This window comes from Xenopus laevis, chromosome 7L, assembly GCF_017654675.1.
Source record: "Xenopus laevis strain J_2021 chromosome 7L, Xenopus_laevis_v10.1, whole genome shotgun sequence".
NCBI classification, from domain to species: domain Eukaryota; kingdom Metazoa; phylum Chordata; class Amphibia; order Anura; family Pipidae; genus Xenopus; species Xenopus laevis.
In genome coordinates this window covers 53,742,492-53,762,388 of record NC_054383.1, presented here as the reverse complement: position 1 = coordinate 53,762,388, position 19,897 = coordinate 53,742,492, and the positions used below count along the sequence as shown (strand labels likewise).

The window sequence follows — 19,897 nt, the reverse complement described above, 5'->3', positions numbered from 1 at the left end:
AAAATAACTGTAGACTCCGGAAGTCAAAATGGGACATGAATAGCTGAAAGACTAAGAAGTCTACGCTTTCCCAGTTGGAACAAAACAGGAATAAGTGCTCTGTAGTTCACTTCTCTTTTGCCTGTTTTGAGCCACGTGAAAATAGTGTTATTTGCTGTGGGAGCTGGTATCCCAAGAAAATTATATGCAGTTAGAGGCAGTTGGTACTGGCACATCAAAGTATATTAGTTACTGTAAGAGACATCCCATGTAAATTATATACAGTGAGAGGCTGTAACCACTGGCACCCATGTACGTAATTAGATTATGTAACACAGTGGGCACTGTTTCCCTAAGTACAGTACATACTAAAAGAGGTTATGGGTTCCAAGTACTTTAGTACTTGGTGCCCACAATACAATTAGAAACACTGGTCCACTATATACCTTCACTGTATATAGCAAACTATACACAGTGAGGCAGTGGTTATTGATACCACAAACACATTATATATAGCACATTATATACAGACCACTTATCTTAGATAAATACTTAGGAAGTATATTTGAATTTAAAACAGTAGGAAGCTGTGGATACTTACATAAATATTAAATACAGTGGGGTATATTTATCAAAAAGTGAAGTTAGAGATTGCCAAAGTCCTCTAGAGTGAAATTCTGCCACTCTCCATTCATTTCTATGGGATTTTGAAAGGCGTATTTTATTTAAAGGATGAACTTTTACTTTCACTCACTGATAAATACTCTTTTAAAAATCCCATAGAAATGAACGGAGAGTAGCGGAATTTTATTAAATATAAAGCAACTGCCAATGGGTTCTGGCACCACAATACATTATATAGTGATGGAGGATATTAGTGCTCAGAATATATTGTCTGCAGTGAGTTATAGTGTGTACTGACACTCCAAACATATATAAGCGAGAGTCAATGGCAACACTGTACATTATATAAGTAAGAGGAATAATATGCATGCTGATAGGCAGAGGGCATTGACAAAGGTACTGAAGCATCATAGCTGCTTATGCCTCTACAAGGTGGACTATAGTAGTTATACTGCACTATAGTACTTGAAAATAAAATCAAACAACTGTCACCACAAGGTCAGGATCTCCCTTCTGCTTTTATACAGCACAGTATTCATAAATGAATAGTACACAATTCCAGTACCAATGTTCAAGTGATGACAGCTGTAGCACAGCTTAATCAAGATACAATATACAGTTTTTTTACAGGTCACTTTTATCAGATGCAAGGCAAAACAACATTTTATCAGATGCCAGTTACTATTTTATATCCCTAGTTTGTATATTGTCTCTATAGAATTATTTGTATGAAATAATGTTATTATAACTTGGCCCCCAAACACAAGATATAGCGGATAGGTACAGCTGAACAACAATGTCTTAGATAAAGAATTTAGTTGATAAGGACTATATTAAAGACCCAAGGGTGTGTTCTGTCATATTTTGGGGAGTATTCAGCTGAGTAGGGCCACTAATGGAATATATCCAATGGTACTATAGCAAAACCATAGTTGAAATGTGGTAGCAGATGCAAAATGGCAAGGTTTTAACTCTATCAAATTTTAAATGTAAATGGTCAGGAAACTCTAAGCTCTAATTCTTTGTTTGATTATGCTTATTCCATTGTTTGTAATTTGTTTCTCTTCTGTTTGCTTTCTCCTTTAATCCATTGTACAGTGCTGTGGAATATGTAGGAGCTTTATAAATAAATGACAGCATTAATAATCTGTATCACAGTGTAAATATTGTAAAGCATAAGTAAGCAAGACACTAGCACAGCTTCCTTATAATGTGCATTGGACTGCATGAAAGATGGACCATAGGGGAACACAGAAAGAAATGCACATGTGTAAGGGCTCTTAGTTCATTATCGTGTATAATGAAAGGTTCACTGGAGAGCTAAGTAGTGAAATTAGTTTATTGGAGATGCATAGCACAACATGTTTCAGACCACATGGGTCCTTCCTCTTTTGCAATTAACAGAACATAGATTGTGATACTCCTTAAGTCAACATTACAACCCCACACCACATCATGTGACCTGCTACACCAGCTCCTACTAGTGGCCATGTGTATGTATAAACTCTACAAGGTATTATCCTATTTGGATCTACCCACTGATAAAGTATTACATCAGATTCATAGGTACATGTAAAACGCAAATCAAAAATTCACCCAAGGGTCCTACCATACTAGTAGTTTGTCAGTCCAGTGTAACCAAAAGCCATAGTATGTGTAAGTCAGCCATTTTGGATCTTTCGCCGCTGGGAGAAGACGTGCTTCTGAGCGCTCCAGGCGGCATCAGCGGGGACCCTGACAGTCCCCCCCCCTCGGGGATGGGAAGAGGATGTAATAATCCACAAGGGCGAGAATGGCTAGCCTTGGAAGTGGCACAAATGGTGCAGGCAGCCTCAAAGTCTTTAACATCTTCACGAATAGTCGGCCACCAAACAAGGCGTCGTAATAACTCTAGAGTCTTTTCTGGACCAGGATGTCCAGCCTGCCGGGAAAAATGAGTCTGTTGCGGGATGGGCAGACGAAGCTCAGGGGGGTACAAATGCCATCCCAATGGGAGTATTGGTAGGAGCAGAAGACTGGCCAGCCAAGATTTGTTCAGCAAATCGAGGAAACAGGGAAGCAATGATCTTGACAGGAGGAACTATTGGCTCTTGCTTTTCAGAACAACGACCAGCTGGGGAAAAGCTTCGGGAAAGAGCATCAGCCTTACGATTCTTGGAGCCAGGGCAGTAAGTCAGGATAAAGTTGAAGCGGGAAAAGAAGAGAGCCCACCTTGCCTGTCGAGGATTCAGTCTCTTGAGAGCTTGTATGAATTCTAAATTCTTATGGTCAGTATAAATCGTGACCGGGATCAAAGAACCTTCAAGGAGGTGACGCCACTCCTCGAGAGCAAGCTTGACTGCCAAGAGTTCACGATTCCCCACGTCATAATTTTGCTCTGCAGGAGAGAACTTTTTGGAGAAATAGGCACAAGGGTGAAGTTTCCTGTCAGCAGAATGTCTTTGGGACAGGATAGCACCAGCTCCAAGCTCAGAGGCATCCACCTCAATAAAAAAGGGTAATTCAGGATCAGGATGACGAAGGACCAAGGCAGCAAAGTGAAGGCATCCTTCAGGGACTGAAATGCTTCTACAGCTGACGGGGGCCATGAGTTGGGTTTACCTCCTTTACGGATAAGGGCAAGAATAGGTGCAATGCTGGAGGAAAATCCCTTAATAAACTGTCGATAATAATTGGCAAATCCAATGAATTTCTGAATCGCCTTGGTACTCAGTGGAAGGGGCCACTCCTGGATTGCGGACACCTTGGTGGGATCCATCAGGGGAGATGATGTAACCTAGGAAAGGGATCTTGGATACCTCAAAGACACATTTCTCCATCTTGGCAAAGAGAGAGTTATTCCTCAGACGAGAGAGTACCTCCTTAACCTGGGAGCAATGGCCTTCTAGGTCCTTGGAGAAGATCAGGATGTCATCTAGGTACACGACCACGAATTTCCCCAAGAGATCCCGGAAGATGTCGTTCACGAATTCCTGAAAGGTGGCGAGGGCATTACAGAGGCCAAAGGGCATTATGAGATAGTCGTAGTGCCCATCTCGAGTGTTGAAGTCTTCCATTCGTCACCCTCATGAATGCGGATGAGGTTGTATGCCCTGCGTAGATCCAACTTTGTGAAGATCTTAGCCCCTTTCAGTTGGTCAAAAACTTCTGTGATCAAAGGCAAAGGATAACGATTTTTAACAGTAATTTTATTAACTCCCCGGTAGTCAATACAGGGACGTAGCCCACCATCCTTCTTCTCCATGAAAAAGAAACCAGCCCCTGCGGGAGAGGTAGAGGGACGAATAAATCCCCACTGGAGATTTTCTTGGATATAGTCTTTCATGGCGGTAGTCTCTGCTGGAGAGAGAGGATAAGTGCGACCTCTAGGGGGCATGGTTCCTGGAAGGAGGTTGACTGGGTAGTCATAACTACGGTGTGGGGAAAGGAACTCTGCTGACTTTTTACAGAAGACATCCGAGAATTCCTTGTAGAAGGGGGGCAGCGTCTTTGAATCTGTAGTGGAGATATTCACCTTCTGGAGAGGTTTAGCAGGAAGACAGTGCTGTTGACAGAATGGACTCCAACGAGAGATCTGTCCAGAACACCAATCAATGATGGGGTTATGCAAGCGCAGCCAGGGAAGACCCAAGACGACTGGAACAGAAGGGCAGGAAATAATCAGGAACGATAACTTTTTTTTATGCAATGTCCCAACCTGCACAGGTAATTCCCCTGTCGTCATGGAGATAAACTCGGACGTAAGAGGCAGTAACTCGAAGAGGAGAAGACAATGGATATAAGGGAACATCCATATACTTGGCAAAGAGAGCATCCATGAAATTCCAGGCAGCCCCAGAGTCGATGAAAGCAGAGCCGAAAATCGTCTTAGTGTCCAGCGAATCTGAAAAGGCAGAAGAAACCTGTGAGAGTTCTCTTGTAATTGAGAAGTAACGCCCCCAACTCGCGTTACCTTGTCTTTACCTTGGGGAAAAGAACCCTTAGGCCTCACAGGACAGGTATTGGCAACGTGAGATTGTCCACCACAGTACAGACATAGACCCGCCATCCATCTATGAAGTCTTTCTTGCTCAGAGAGACAAGCACTTCCAACTTGCATTGGCTCCTCCGGGGGAGTAGTATAAGACTGTTGGGACGGTGCAGGCAACAAAGGTCTTTGAAAGCGTGGGGCTAGTGTAGGTTGGAATCTCTTACTGCGCTCTCTATCGACTTGATGCTCCCTTAGACGAGTATCCACTTTAACAGTAAGAGTAATTAAATCCTCAAGAGAATCAGGAAGTTCCCTGGAAACCAGGTCATCTTTAAGTCTCATTGACAGCCCTTGGTAAAATACAGCCTTGTATGCCTCTTCATTCCAGGAGGTCTCTGCCATTAAAGTTCTAAAGTCAATAGCGTAATCACTAGCACCATGATTTCCCTGTCGAAGCTGTAGGAGCCAAGACGAGGCATTAGTGACCCGTCCTGGGGCATCAAACACAGTGCGGAAGGCTTGCAGGAATGCTTTGATATCAAAAGTTAATGGAGAATTCTTCTCCCAGAGAGATGTTGCCCACTCAAGTGGTTTGCCCTCCAAACGAGACATCACATATCCCAACTTGGCACGTTCACTGGGGTAGTGTGAAGGTTGAAACTCGAATCGGATCTGGCACTGTGTAGCGAAACCTCTACAGGCGTGGCTCCCCAGTCGGAGAAACAGCAGCCGGAGGAACAACGGCCGGGGGAGGATTGCCGGCAACTGGAGACACAGGAGGCATATGAGAAAGGAGATTATCGAGTACTTGCCCAATGCGGAACTGTTGATCTTCATAATCTTCCATGCGGGATGCCAATCCCCGAAGTGCTCGTCCAACATCAGGCGTGGCTTCCTCAGTGGGGTCCATGGCCCAAGTATAATGTCAGGGGGGCCTATCGGCTCCGTAAGGGAGAGTCAGGACCAAGGAGGAAGCAATCAGGGACAAGTTCCGGTTCAGAGTACAAGCAGGGGTTAAACAGGAAATTGTGGTCAAGTCACAGGCAGCAGTTCAGAAGGCAGGCAGAAATACAGCAGGTTCAAGGTCCAGGCAAGAGTCAAAGTCAAGGGAATAATAATGGGAACAATACAGAACACCCAGGAACAAAGTAACAAACGGTTCCTATACTTGGGCAGTGATTAGGCGCTCTTTTATTTACAAATTTGGTGCCATTTCGGCGCTGGCGCAGCGACCAGTGTCAGAAGCGGCGCGCTGACGTCATCGCCCAGTGCCGCCACCCACGTGGTGGCCATGGGCACCACCATTTTGGCTTTTTCGCTGGGAGAAGACGCGCTTCTGAGCGCTCCCGGCGGTGGCATCAGCGGCATCAGCGGGGACCCTGACAATTGGTATTTGAATGTGTTGTAGAACCGTCCAGTGTAAGCTGGCCGAAGTATGTTTTTCAATAAAATGATGCAGAAAGAGAAGAACTATTAAACATCTGGATTTCAGCATAGAAAATGGCAGTTATTTTGAAGAAACAGTTAACTGTGATTGATATATTAGGGGTTTGTGAGCCTCTTTATCAAATTTTGGTTCGGAATCCGGCGTTCCCCTTTATGTGTCCCTCTTGGTTGGGAAGGCATACCCTTCCGAATCATTTATTAAATTCTGTCCAGGACATAATAGTAGACGCCAGAGCTACTGGCTGTCCAATCATTTCAGCGGGCATTTGTTCTATTATGAAAGAAATGTCAGAGTTTCAAATGTTAAAACTAAATATCGAGAAAGTCATGCCTTTGTGTCTCAACTACTGTGACAATATGGATATGGGACACAATCAAAGCACTAAAAAGCAAGCAGATCGACATGTTTTTGCAGTATTCACACATTCGGCTTGCTCCTAAGAACTTAGTTTTAATTGATCGCTTGTGAATATCATCAGTACAATTAGCAGCATATGTGGTTGTGCAAAAAATGGATGCAGTTGTTGCTCATATTGATGCCATTCTTGAAAGTTATTTGTGTCCAAAGCCACTCCTTGCATTTTCAAATAGATGTGCAGAGTGTCACTGTGTCTATAGCTTCTTCTGTTCCAAATCGTATGGAAGCAGGGGAACCATGTAGTTACCGACTCCTTCTAGCTGGTGGTTATACTAGTCAGTGTTCCACTTCTTCCCACAGCGGCCAGTACTAATATGTGCAGGGTGCAGCAGATTAGACTTGTACATAAAGAATTAAGCACTTGTCGCATTCACGGTCAAATTGCATTTTCTGTTTATCAGTGTTCTGAGGCTGTAGGTGCAGCCTAATTGTTGCAATTATTCTGGAATTTTGTGTTGGTCATACAATATCTGGTTAGTACGAAGATTTGAATCTGCTATCACACAAAAACCTTGCTTTAGAATCCCCCTGCCTTATTTGCCATTAAGCAAGATGGCGCCTGAGCTAATAGGCAATGTGAATTTACGTCATCACTAGTGGGCAAAGGTCTTCGACAGGACTAAGCTAAATAGGGCGCTTAAGCTCATAGGGAATGTGACTTTACGTCACCACTAGTGGTCAGAGGTCTTCGACAGAAACTAAGCTGAAGATGGCGGCGTCCAAGGTGAAACAGGACTTGCCACCTTCTGGAGGCTATGGTCCTGTGGATTACAAGAGGAATTTACCCCGCCGTGGACTGAGCGGTGAGAGAGAATGAGCCGCAATGAGAATAACAGCGCGTGAGATTCAATGCAGGCCACATTCTGTTGTTAACAAATCTGCTTAATTAATGTTGTGTGTGAGGCTGCCATTGACAGATATAGGTTGCCGCTGTAGTATCATATGAACAGATTGCTCAGAGCAGAGACGATCTCCAGTATTTTAGGGCCTCTTTGTGGAAGTATCTGATACAGTAATACGTGTTACATTTTGTTTTAAGGGATGTCTGTAGGGGAACTGCAACTCTAAACGCATGTAAGGTCACATGCCTGAGCTCTATTACTTTTTCTCTAATATCAGGTCCCCAGTAGGGATGGGCGAATTTTTTTGCCTTGTTTCGCCTAAAAAATTACGCCCATAGACTTGTATGGCGTTGTGCGTCAAAAAAAAAATTTGCCGTGCGACAGCATTTTTTTGACGCCCATAGACTTTAATGGGCGTCTGCGACATTTCGCCGGCAGCAAATTTTTGATAAAACGTGACAAATTCGCCCATCCCTAGTCCCCAGCCATCCTGGGGAGTTCATGACATATTTCCATGGCAGCATAATGTTTTCTCTGTTCTGTGCCATACATAAATTTTTGAGGAATACTATGTTAAAAGCACCTTATAGAATAGAAGCGCAGCCTTCCCCAGGTGCAGGGACCAATGTGATGACTCCTTTTAAACAGGTGATCGGTAAATGCTACCTGCTTATTGGATGCAATAGGTGACTAGATCTGTAGCAGCCTTTGCATCATTAGTTGCATAACCTTATTTAGATTATATATTTGAATTTGGTGCACAAAAGTAACATAAGAGTTAATTTATAATGCACAGGGCAGGGAGCAAAGTGCACTCAACAGGTACAATCCACCATGTTTTTTTCACTTTCCTTCCTGCCGTGCACACACACGAATTGCTACTCTTACAGCACAGAGACCTACAGCAGGGAAAATGAGTACTGAACATGTCAACGGTTTTCTCTGTAAATATATTTCTAATGGGACTATTGACATGAAATTTACCCCATATGTCGGTAACATTCCAAGTTATCCACACATACAAAGAAATCAAAACACATAAGTCATAAATTTAGTTATGTGTAATAAAGTGGAATGACACAAGGAATAAGTACTGAAGACGCTTACTGAAATGTATTTAATACTCGAAAAGCCTTTGTTGGTAATTACAGCTTCAAGATGCCTCCTGTATGGAGAAACTAGCCATTTGCATTGCTCAGGTGTGATTATGGCCCATTCTTCCACACAAACTGTCTTCAAATCTTGACTCTTCTGGGGTCTCTTCTATGAACTCTGACATGCCATCATTGATGCTCATGGAACTTGCCCCTAGATTCAGTATTTTGCATTGGACAGACCTGTGTTTGTGCTATAGATTGATGGTGGCTTATCTGATTAATGGGATTTGATCATAATTTCATTATGCCATCATTAGGGATTACCCATGCTTATTGTGAAAACACTTGACCAGTATAACTTTATGTATTTATAACTTATTTTTGGCTCTCTGTAGGATACTCCATGTTCGCTGTGGGTGTTGGAGTCATGCTTTTTGGATACTGGAGCATTTTTCGCTGGAACAGAGAAAGGAGGTAGAGCTAATTGCATCAATTGTGCAATGTCACTTAGGGTTTCAGAAGGACGCCAGAAATTGCTTTACAGGTCCCATTGAAGGATTTTAACATTACATGCAACACAATTTCAATGTGACTTGTTCAGATGAAATGGTACTTTAATTAATGTTATCATCATCATTATTAGTATTATTATTATGAACACATGTATAAAAAGTGCCAATGTATTCAGCAGTGCAATACAATAAATGGGTGTATACATTGAAAATGCAGTTTACCGTATATACTCGAGTACAAGCCGAGTTTTTCAGCATCCAAAATGTGCTGATATAGTCTACCTCGGCTTATACTCGGGTCAGAGGGCAGTAGCTGAGATTGCAGTCACTTTTAATCATTCCTATACCAACAGTTCGCTTGGGGAGAGACTGCAGTATCACACAGTGCCCTCTGTTGGTTATATGAAAGAATAACAGTGCGCCCTCTGTTGGTTATATGAAAGAATAACAGTGACTGCAATATCACAGCACCCTCTGTTGGTTATATGAAAGAATAACAGTGCGCCCTCTGTTGGTTATTTGAAAGAATAAGTGACTGCAATATCACAGAGCACCCTCTGTTGGTTATATGAAAGAATAACAGTGCGCCCTCTGTTGGTTATATGAAAGAATAACTGACTGCAATATCACACAGCACCATCTGTTGGTTATATGAAAGAATAACAGTGACTGCAATATCACACAGCACCCTCTGGTTATATGAAAGAATAACAGTGCGCCCTCTGTTGGTTATACGAAAGATTAACAGTGATGGCAATATCACACAGCACCCTCTGCACATGGTAGTGGGACAGTGGGACAATGCACACAGTAATCCGTTTGGCAATTCTCTGTCACAATCAACTTTGCAAAGAAGTCCGGTTGGTCGCTTTGACGGAATGTGCGCTGCTGGGAGACAGGACTGTAGTTGTGTCTAGGCTTATACTAGAGTCAATACGTTTTCCCACTTTTCGTAGGTAAAATTAGGTACTGCGGCTTATACTCGGGTCGGCTTATACTCGAGTATATACGGTACATATAAATAAAAAAATCAATAACTGATTTATAGAGGTCCCTGCAAAAAAAGTTTGTCATGTTAAAGGAAAAGGAAAGGCAAAAATTATTACCTATATCCCTTTAATCTACTCCCCAAGACATACTAAAACGCTATGTTTTCAACTCGCATTTCCTAGTCCTATCGCGTAGAATCCAGCTCATCTTTCGGATCGCATAATGAGTCACGCAGGCGCCATCTTAGTAAGGTTGCAAAGGCTTCAGTTTCTTCTTTGTCCTTACTGCGCATGCGCGAAAAAAAAAACCCCGGTGACCTTTGGAGCGTATGTGTATAAACCAGTGTAATAAATGGCATGGCTTCCTCACCTTAGCCTGCCGTATATAAATTTATGCTCCAATCGCTGCGCACCACAAGCGCTTGATGCTGCCTGTTAGCTGTCCAAACTATCATTAAAAAAAGTTCCCGTGTGTCTCCCCAGCTCCCAGACGCATGAATTCTGATTGGCTGGGGGCGTGGCCATAAGGGTCAATGATGACATGCACACATAGGGATTTGCATGCGCATCATCATCATCAGCTCCCCAGTACATGCGCATAACGACAGAATTATACCCAATGCTCCTCAAGGCTGCCTTGGGCAGCAGGCAGTAAGAGTTGGAAAAAATAGTGACATCACCCGAGTCACACGCTGCAGTGCTGAGCTAGCGAAGCTGCTTCAACAAGAAACCACAGATAAATCTTTAAAACCGGTCAGTGATTTCTATATACACAAGACTTTCTTTAGCAGGCTATTTCTGTTTTGCCTTTCCTTCTCCTTTAAAATGTGCATGTCATAAAGTAATAAAAGTAAAAGGGCATAAAGGAACAGTTCAGTGTAAAAATTAAAACTGGGTAAATAGATAAATGTTTCTAATATAGTTAGCCAAAATGTAATATACTAAGGCTGGAGTGAGTGGATGTCTTAACACAATAGAACAGAACCCAACTTCCTGCTTTTCAGATTTCAGTCAAGGTGGCCATACACATCCTTAACATGCAGGTCAGATTCAAAAGCAAACTTATCACCCATGTGCCCCCCCCCCCTCCAGTCACTGTTCCAGCATTTTAGGCTATGGCACACTGAAAACTTACTGTTATTAAAAACATGCATGGCCTAAACATCTTGACAAATTCATAAATACCTAATAATGATTGAGAAGTCTAATACCATGGTATATTTTTGGTGTTTGTTATTGGAGCGCCCCCTTCCACAAATAATTCTAATCAGAAAAAAACATTACAGCAGTATTTAAAGTTGTTATGCAACGTTGCTGTGCAAACAGGCAAAATTAATTTAAATTCATGAGATCCTATAGTAGCCCGTCAGTATGTTTATAGATCATTTCATGAACCAAACAGTTCATGCTACAATAAACCATAGTAACTATAAATACATTTTAAGCAAATGCATTAATGAAAACGTGTTAATTATATGATCATGACATGCCCAATATACAATGTAATGGGAAATTTACTTTCTGAATTAATCTGGAACACAAGTTCATATTACACATTGAGGCAGTAGTCAAAAATTCAAGGAGAGAGCCAGTGCTCTGCAGCTTAGAAATAGACAGCAACAAAAGATTATACTATAGTGTATTATTTCTCCAAGAAAATAAGTATTGTATCAATAGTGTATCAAAAGACAAGGTGTAGCAGGTTGCTGTAGGTTGAGGAAGTCATACTGACAAATCAAGTCAGGCTTGTGACGTCATCCGGGTGTTCCTAAGGAACAACACACTGCATTAATTATTATTAATTATTTATTAATATTAAAGGGCTTTTACACTGTCTTTTAGTTCCTGTTGGTATTGCATACTTGGATCTGATTTAAAAGGCAGTTCTTAAAGTAATTGTTCAGTGTAAAAATAAAAACTGGGTAAATAGGCTGTGCAAAATAAAATATGTTTCTAATATAGACAGGCAAAAATGTAATCTATAAGGCTGGAGTGACTGGATGTGTAACATAATAGCCAGAACACTACTTCCTGCTTTTCAGCTCTCTTGGTTTACACTGACTGGTTACCAGGCAGTAACCAATCAGAGACTTGAGGGGATATGTGCCATGTGGCCCCCCTTCAAGTCGCTGACTAGCTCAGAGTTATAGAGCTGAAAAGCAGGAAGTAGTGTTCTGGCTATTATGTTACACATCCAGTCACTCCAGCCTTTATACATTACATTTTTGCCTAACTAAATATATTGGAAACATTTTTTATTTTGCACAACCTATCTATTTACACAGTTTTTATTTTCACATTGAACTGTTCCTTTAAGGTTCATTCCATAATATATATCTGTGAGTACCCACCTTTCACTCCATGAGATGCTTATAATCACGTATATCCGTTTCAAGTGATATACCAATATTGGTTCTAAAGGGATTAGACTAGGTGAAAGTAAAGACAATAGTGGTGCTGTGAAACGGACACCTTCTCTTTTGAAAAACCACATAGGGTGTGTTTTTATTCTTGGAGGAATATTACACTATATTATAATTTTTTGTTTATTTTTGAGCTGTGGAACGCTGGCTTTCCCCTTGATTTTTTGACAGCTGGCAGATCTAGAGTACAGGTTTCTTGGGTGCTGGCAAAGAAAGAACATGGAGATCTGAGTCATTCAACTTTTAGACATTAAGAGGCATCATAAAGGCTTTTGCAAATCATCAGTCAGTTTGTACTTTTTATTTTGGTTTCATTGCACAATAACCAAATAAATGGAATGGAATCAAATACAAAAAAATCCAAGAATTACAAAAGCACAAAAAATTAAAATAACCAAGCCTATGCACGCAAAAAACTCCTAATAAGAATAACATTGTTAATGATTTTGTGCATTCCATAGGAAATATCCTACCGTGTATCATTGAGGTAATCGGAAGAAACGGGGAGGGAAACTTCTTAAATAAACTGTAACGTCAAAAAATAAGTGTTTTAAAGTAATGAAAATATAATGCAGTGTTGCCCTGCACTGGTAAAACTGCTGTGTTTGCTTAAGAAACACTACTATTGTTTATATAAATAAACTGCTGTGTAGCAATGGGGGCAGCCATTCAAAGGAGAAAAAGCTCAAGTTACACAGCAGATAGCAGATAAGCTCTGTCTGTCTAATGGTGTTATCTGTTATACATTAGTTAACCTGTGCCATATAGCCGTTTTTCAATTTCCGCCATTGCTCCACAGCAGCTTGTTTATATGAACTATAATAGTGTTTCTGAAGCAAACAGATCAGTTTTACCAGTGCAGGGCAACAGTACATGATACTTTCATTACTTTAAAACACTTACATTTTTTGGTGTTACTGTTCCTTTAATTATTTAACCAATAGCTCCATTTTTCCCAAAATTGTTGTAATTGCCCTCTCATTTCATAAGTAGATTTATACAATGGAAGTACTCCTTCAACAAAATGCACCCATTGTAAAACAGTGCGAGGGGACTTTCTCATCCAATTTCTAATCCCATATAGAAACAAGAAACACAAATATCTTAAGAATATTTTTTTATTTCAGAAAGGAGTCTCCTTATCAACTATTCCCAATAGACAAACCTCAGGGGCCAACCTTACAGGAAGTTTTTTTCAACCTTTGTTATATATCGAATAACCTCCTTCCAATATATTTGCAATTCATTACATCCCCTCACTAAATGAAAAAATGAGTACCATTAATAGTGCATCTGGGACATGTATCCTTCCTTGATTTATACACCTTCGCTAAAATATAAGGTGCATAATAATACTGATGAATAAATTTTAAACTTGGCAACTTGTCTTTGTATTAGCCTTCCAGGTCCCTTCATCTAACAGTGGTACATAGGTCTGTCACTTAGTTAATAATTTTCTAAACGGCGAGGCGAGACATTTAATCAGGTATTTATATAAATGAGATACTATCAAGAGATGGTATTCTTTCAAAATATGACAATTTTTAAGCTTAGTAGACAAATTGTTCATGAATCAGCCAGCTTTCTCATCTATACTGTTTTTATCTTATGCATAAAGACAATATTTAGAGAGCATGCCAACCATATCAAGAAAGGATTATAGACTAAGTTTTGCCTGGCCACAGTCAGATGTGCAAAAAATTCCATTCAAGATACTTGCATCAACATTTCTTTATTTCATGTCTGTCTAGTTGGGCTTGGCACAGCTGCCTGCCTCCTGTTCTAAATTGAGTGCAATTATGCCTATTGATGCAGGGCACTGTGGAAACCCTGGAGTTACCCCCCCCCACCTCTGAACCAGGGAGTAGCTCCAGAGCAATTGTGGCAAAAGAATGGTGAGCACATGTCACACGCTTGCTGCATATTATTCCAACTTGACATAGAAAAATATTTCAGCAAGTGCAACTGAAACTTTTTTTATGCATCTGCCACAATTGCATCTGCAACTCTCGACAACTCCTGGAGACTGCCATGATGCTGTAATTACGGGGAACAACTTACCTTACAGTGAATTAACTTTACAGTGAAGATTCTCATTTTTCCAGGTCATGATATACAGTATCTAGTAGAATTAAGACAAAGGCAACTGCACATTTATAGTTTTCTTTCCCTAGAAAACGTTTCACCACTCATCCGAGTGGCTTCTTCAGTTCAACAGTTTTCAAGGGATAAAAAAAAACCTCTAAATGTCCAGTTGCCTTTGACTTCTACTAGATACTGAAAACCTTCAAGTGTTTTCAAAAATGTTCCCATTGCAAAAATTGAGGGAACTCCAAATTAAAGAAAAATTATAGCGTAAATAAACTCCAAAGAAAATTCAATAGTTTGACCACATTTGTGATATGGTACACGTTTTCTTACCATGAAAGTTTGGTTTCAGTTATGCATTCTGGTGTCTACATTAGGCTCTGCTGTTGTAGTGTAGGTTAACATTTATGGCAAGTTTGCCCAGGAGCAGTAACCCATAGCAACCAATACGATGTCTGATTTTAAACCAGTGACACGTAAATGCTGTCTGCTGACTGGTTGCTATGAGTTACTGCACCTGGGCATACTCCGTGCCTTATATTACAAAACCTCATAAGTGTCTTATCATAGTCACTTTCACACAAAATAGTCAATTTAATCAGGGGGCAATTAAGCTGCTGCTGTTTTCCATTTGAGGGTAAAAATTCAAATGAGCAGAGGAAGCTTATACAAATACCAAAAGAGCAAACCTGCAAACTGGGAAAACTAATTTATTTTTGACCATCAGTTGTCCAGTTTCCTTTTGGTTCTCCCCACCTCCAATTTTGGTTACCCCCACAAGGTTTAACTCGGGGTCCCCAACCTTTTACATTCTAATGTAAAAAGTTGCGGAGCAACATCAGCATGCAAAAATTTCCTGGGGGTGCCAAATATGGGCTGTGATTGGCTATTGGTAGCCCTATGTGGACTGTTGGCCTACAGAACGTTCTGTGTAACAGTACACGTGGTTTTTATGCAACTAAAACGTGCCTTCATGCCAGGTATTCAAAAATAAGTACATACTTTGAGACCACTGGGAGCAACATTCATTAGGTTGTTGAGCAACAAGTTGTTTGAGAGCCGATGGTATCAATGCCATAAGTTATACTTTCTTAAACTACAATACATTACCAGCCTCCTACATACCAGGGGGTGGAATTTAGCACTTGAAATGATAGTTTTTCTAGTTGGAATTATCCAGTGGACTATACCACAGGTACTAGAAAAGTATATACATATTTTATATGAACAGTGCTTTACATTTGGGGTGTGTTTTGCAGTGTAGAGATCTGCAGGGTTTAAAGGTATAGATTTCCTCTTGGTATTGATTTGGATATTTTGACAGATAACATATAGCTCTTATTTATCAAGCTTTCGTTCACTGGGGGCAATTTTAATTATATTTAATGATACATCTCAGCTTGGTGTCACAGGGTGGCTGCCCTATTAGAAGGTGGCTGCCCTCTTGTGACAGTAAACTGATTTGGGCAATGGTCACTTGGCATACTAAACATCAGCAAACAATCATACAAAAATTACAGCAAATCACATTGACCCAGGACATAGGGTGGTAGTAGCGCTGGACAACAAAAAAGCGTTTGATTCAGTGGAGTGGGAATATCTATGGGCTGTATTGCACTCAATGGGCATTGGAAATAATTTTTTAAGGTGGGTACAAACTCTCTATTGCAATCCCTGAGCTAACGTTAAAACAAATCACAATATCTCTTGAGTCCTTTGATGTGGCCAGGGGAACTCGGCAGGGCTGCCCACTCTCACCCATGTTGTTCGCTCCAGCAATGGAGCCCCTAGCTATGCTTGTAAAAGACAATGTGGATATTGTGTGATAGGTACAGGGTGGTGATGACACGACCTATAATAAGCTAGATACCTTTAGATTGACTCTGTCTCTACACAGCAACAGAATTGTAATTCTCGGTTAATTTATTAGGTTAGTATCTTAGTTTGGTTAAGTTTTCGAGCCAAGTAATTGGCTGTTATAAGGTGTACAGATAAGAGAATAGACAATGTACATTCACAGTTAAACATTCTGGTAAAGATTAGGAAATATAATGGCATTTTCAATTCTGCTCCTTACTCTGTTTTAAAGTTGTCATGCCTCAGTGTAAGCAAAAAGGATGTTAAATAATGGACTCATACTGCATTCATTGTTTGAAACTTTATTGTAACATGGACACTGTTGTTAGTGCACAAAAAAGCAATAAACTTGTTAAAAAAAACATCAGCAAACATTGAGAATGATTATTTTATTTTTCAGACGATTACAGATTGAAGATCTAGAGGCACGTGTTGCCCTTTTGCCCCTTTTCCAAGCAGAGACTGACAGACGGTAAATACACATTTTTTTTGCATTTGAACAGTTCAAGTTAAATTGTCAGATTCATGGAAATGTGGAATATTTATCCTTATCTTGGCATAATACAGGGAAGAATATGTACAGCTATGGGGAGCTTTTATCTGGAAACCTATAATCCAGAAACCTCCAAATTATGGGAAGACCATCTATATAAGACTCCATTTTCATCAAATAATTAAATTTTTTACAATTATTTCCTTTTTCTTTGTAATTATAATACAATACCTTGTATTTAATCCTAACTAAGGGAAAGATCCCTTCTGACCATATACTGCAAGCCACATTTATCTGCTTCAGATCTAAAACTTGTAAAACTATAGACACATTAGCTATGTAGACAGTGAGGCAGATTTATCAAATGTTGAGGTTAAGGGAAAAAACATGAATGCTAGAAAAAAATCTTACAAAACTTTTTTTCCTCAGCCTCGATTTTTTTCCCTCCTCAAGCACTACCTTATTTAAGAAAAAAAATCTACAGAATATTTGTGGTCTTGTTTTTTTCCATAGAATTTACAAATCCCATGGTTTACTCTCCATTTCTTTTTTTCACTTTTACAAGCCATGCTTAATTCTTTTATAAGCTCATTTTAACAGTTCATCATTTGTGTTTAATTAGACCTACAACTCACCAAACTATTCTTTTCCTGCACAGAATATTAAGGATGATGAGACAGAATTTGGAAGAGGAGGCCACTATAATGAAAGATGTCCCTGGCTGGAAAGTAAGAACATCACCATGCAGCTACTTATGTGCCTGTAGTAATAAAAGTCCAAAATTATGTGTAAAATATAACGGGATGCTCATTCTGGAAACTCTGCTGCTCAAACGTTTTCAAAGTCGGTATATTTCAGGAAAAATCAGATGGCACTCACAACAGCAATTGTGCTAAATCCTTTTCATGCTTTATTGAGATCTCCACAACGTTTTCGCGGGTTCCTCCCCCTTTCTCAAGTGCTCTCACAATAGTAACAAAGGACATGAGTGTATATTTATAGTTGTAGAGGTGAAAAACTCCTCCCACACAATTAAGTAACATCACATAGTGCATTATGTAAATAGATCAGCTGTTCTATAATGTATAATATATGTAAATACCTGTTATGTGACAAAGAAGTGCTAGTTTCTCGTATAATGAATACAAAACATAAATTCTAAATTGTGATGTAAAGGTCTGTATAAGTCCATAAAACAATAAAGTAATACACTAAAAAACTACTTTCTAAAATATTAATGTACGTTAAAATTTACCTATTGGTCATTTGATCGTTTTTTGCTGAGAGGTTTGCTTTTGTAAGTAATTGTTAGTTGAAGTTTCTAAACCAGACTATTTTGCCAACCTGACTGTCCCATCTCAGCCTGTGAGTTAAAGTTTCAAAAAGCTAACAGACTCCTGCTGCACAAATATGGCAGCCCCCTCATACAGGAACATGTAAAAGCATTGTGCAAATACTTTATGGCAAAGTTCAGCATATGCATGTACCCACTGAGGTTAAACTCACATTACAACTTACATTAAATGTTAAATTGTTAAATTTATCAATCCACATGATTTTCCCAAAACCCCCAAAACATTGTGTGGCGATCTCAATCAAGCATGAAAAGGATTTTGCACAATTGCTGTTGTGAGTGCCATCTAATTTTTCCTGATATATACCTACTTATGTGACTAGACGTCCACAAAGTAAATTGAGTAAAGTGTTGTGATAACTTTCAAACCAGTGTGATCCGGTGGACCTACTAAAGAAAAGATCTGGACACATCTAATGCAAAATGGTGATACGTAAAGGAAAATTATGTCTGTAACTTAAGCCCAGTGACTAACTGAAGATATTCTTAATGAATTGTGTTTTCCATTATTTTGAGCTGCAGCTTTAGCTAGGTTATGCCGTACATGCTCTCTTTAGCGCAAATATTCATACTACGTATGTTATGGAGTCCTATGTTGTATGTAAAAATCATATCTCCTACATTTTTTTCCTTCTGTAATAGGTTGGGGAGTCTACATTCCACACAGATCGCTGGGTGACTCCCACACTTAATGAGTTATACAATCTTAAGCCCAAGGAAGAACTTATAAAAAAGAAGTATGGTTTCCAGTGGTATGTGTGATGTCTACCTCTTGAGCAATACTTTGTCTTGACATCAGAATAAAATCCTTCCAACACTCATTGTTGTCTCCATTTAATGTATTGCCATAACAGTGTATGTTGGTTCAAATGGACAGCTATCATCTGGGAGGACAGTTATGTCATAATATTGAACACATTGGTTTTAGTGTCTTAAATATATATTTACACTTCATACTGTGTAATTTACAGTTTAGTTAAGATGGCTGCTCTTTTGATTTTTTTTCTAACCAGTTGAGACCCGTCTTTGGGTGTTCCCTCAAAGCACTTTCATAGCCTCCTTCCTAACCATCTGTACAATTATTAATAGCACATCATTGTCAAAAGGATTCTTTTATAAGGATAAAACTTACTTATGCCATAATATTGTGTGTAACACTGCCTAAAGTACAGGAATTGTGGAAAACAATAATGTATATTAGCTTCTTGTCTAAACTTATTTACTTCACAAGCAAAGCTCACTCTGTGACGGCCTGTAGCCCACCCCCCTGCTCCCAGCCATGTGTATTAATGGCTCTAACCCAGCCTCTTGCATGACTCAGACAAGACCGTGCAATAAAAGTCTGATACACACTAGTGACTCCACAAGGGTAGGCCTGCACTGTAACCATCTTTTTTTACTCCTGGAGCCGCACTGATGCCCTATTGACCAACGATTTGGAGCAGCATCTGCATCAGGGTAGTACTGTTGACCAGCACAGATCATGGTACTCTAGAGGAAGGCAAAAACTCTGGTGCCTGAAGACAATTAGCACAGTGAGAAAAATGTATCCCTGACACCTCCAAGGCAATCTGTTGCAAGAACCCGGGAGCACCTTCTTATGGACCTTCTTCACCTATGAAGGTAGGATGGGAAACAAAAGTCTGCCTTACCGTGGCTTACTGCGTCCTTAAGTACCCATTCACCTGAAAACCTGCCCCCGGCCAGCCCCCTTTTTCCAACCAGGGGGTTGGGGGCAGCCAGACCTGGGAGCACTCCTAAGAGGTAAGGGATGGCCCTGCCTATCCTCATCTCAGCCCTAGCTG

At 40.1% G+C, this 19,897-nt stretch overlaps 1 protein-coding gene across 1 annotated transcript; it reads left to right on the top strand.

The window, feature by feature from the left end:
- The first annotated feature begins 7,117 nt into the window (after window positions 1-7,117).
- On the top strand, window positions 7,118-18,910 carry ndufa13.L (NADH:ubiquinone oxidoreductase subunit A13 L homeolog). The gene is given in 5 exon segments (NM_001093894.2): window positions 7,118-7,240; window positions 8,772-8,850; window positions 16,646-16,717; window positions 17,397-17,466; window positions 18,735-18,910. Coding segments are annotated over 5 exon segments (435 nt in total). The 5' UTR covers window positions 7,118-7,146; the 3' UTR covers window positions 18,855-18,910.
- The last annotated feature ends 987 nt before the right edge of the window (window positions 18,911-19,897 follow it).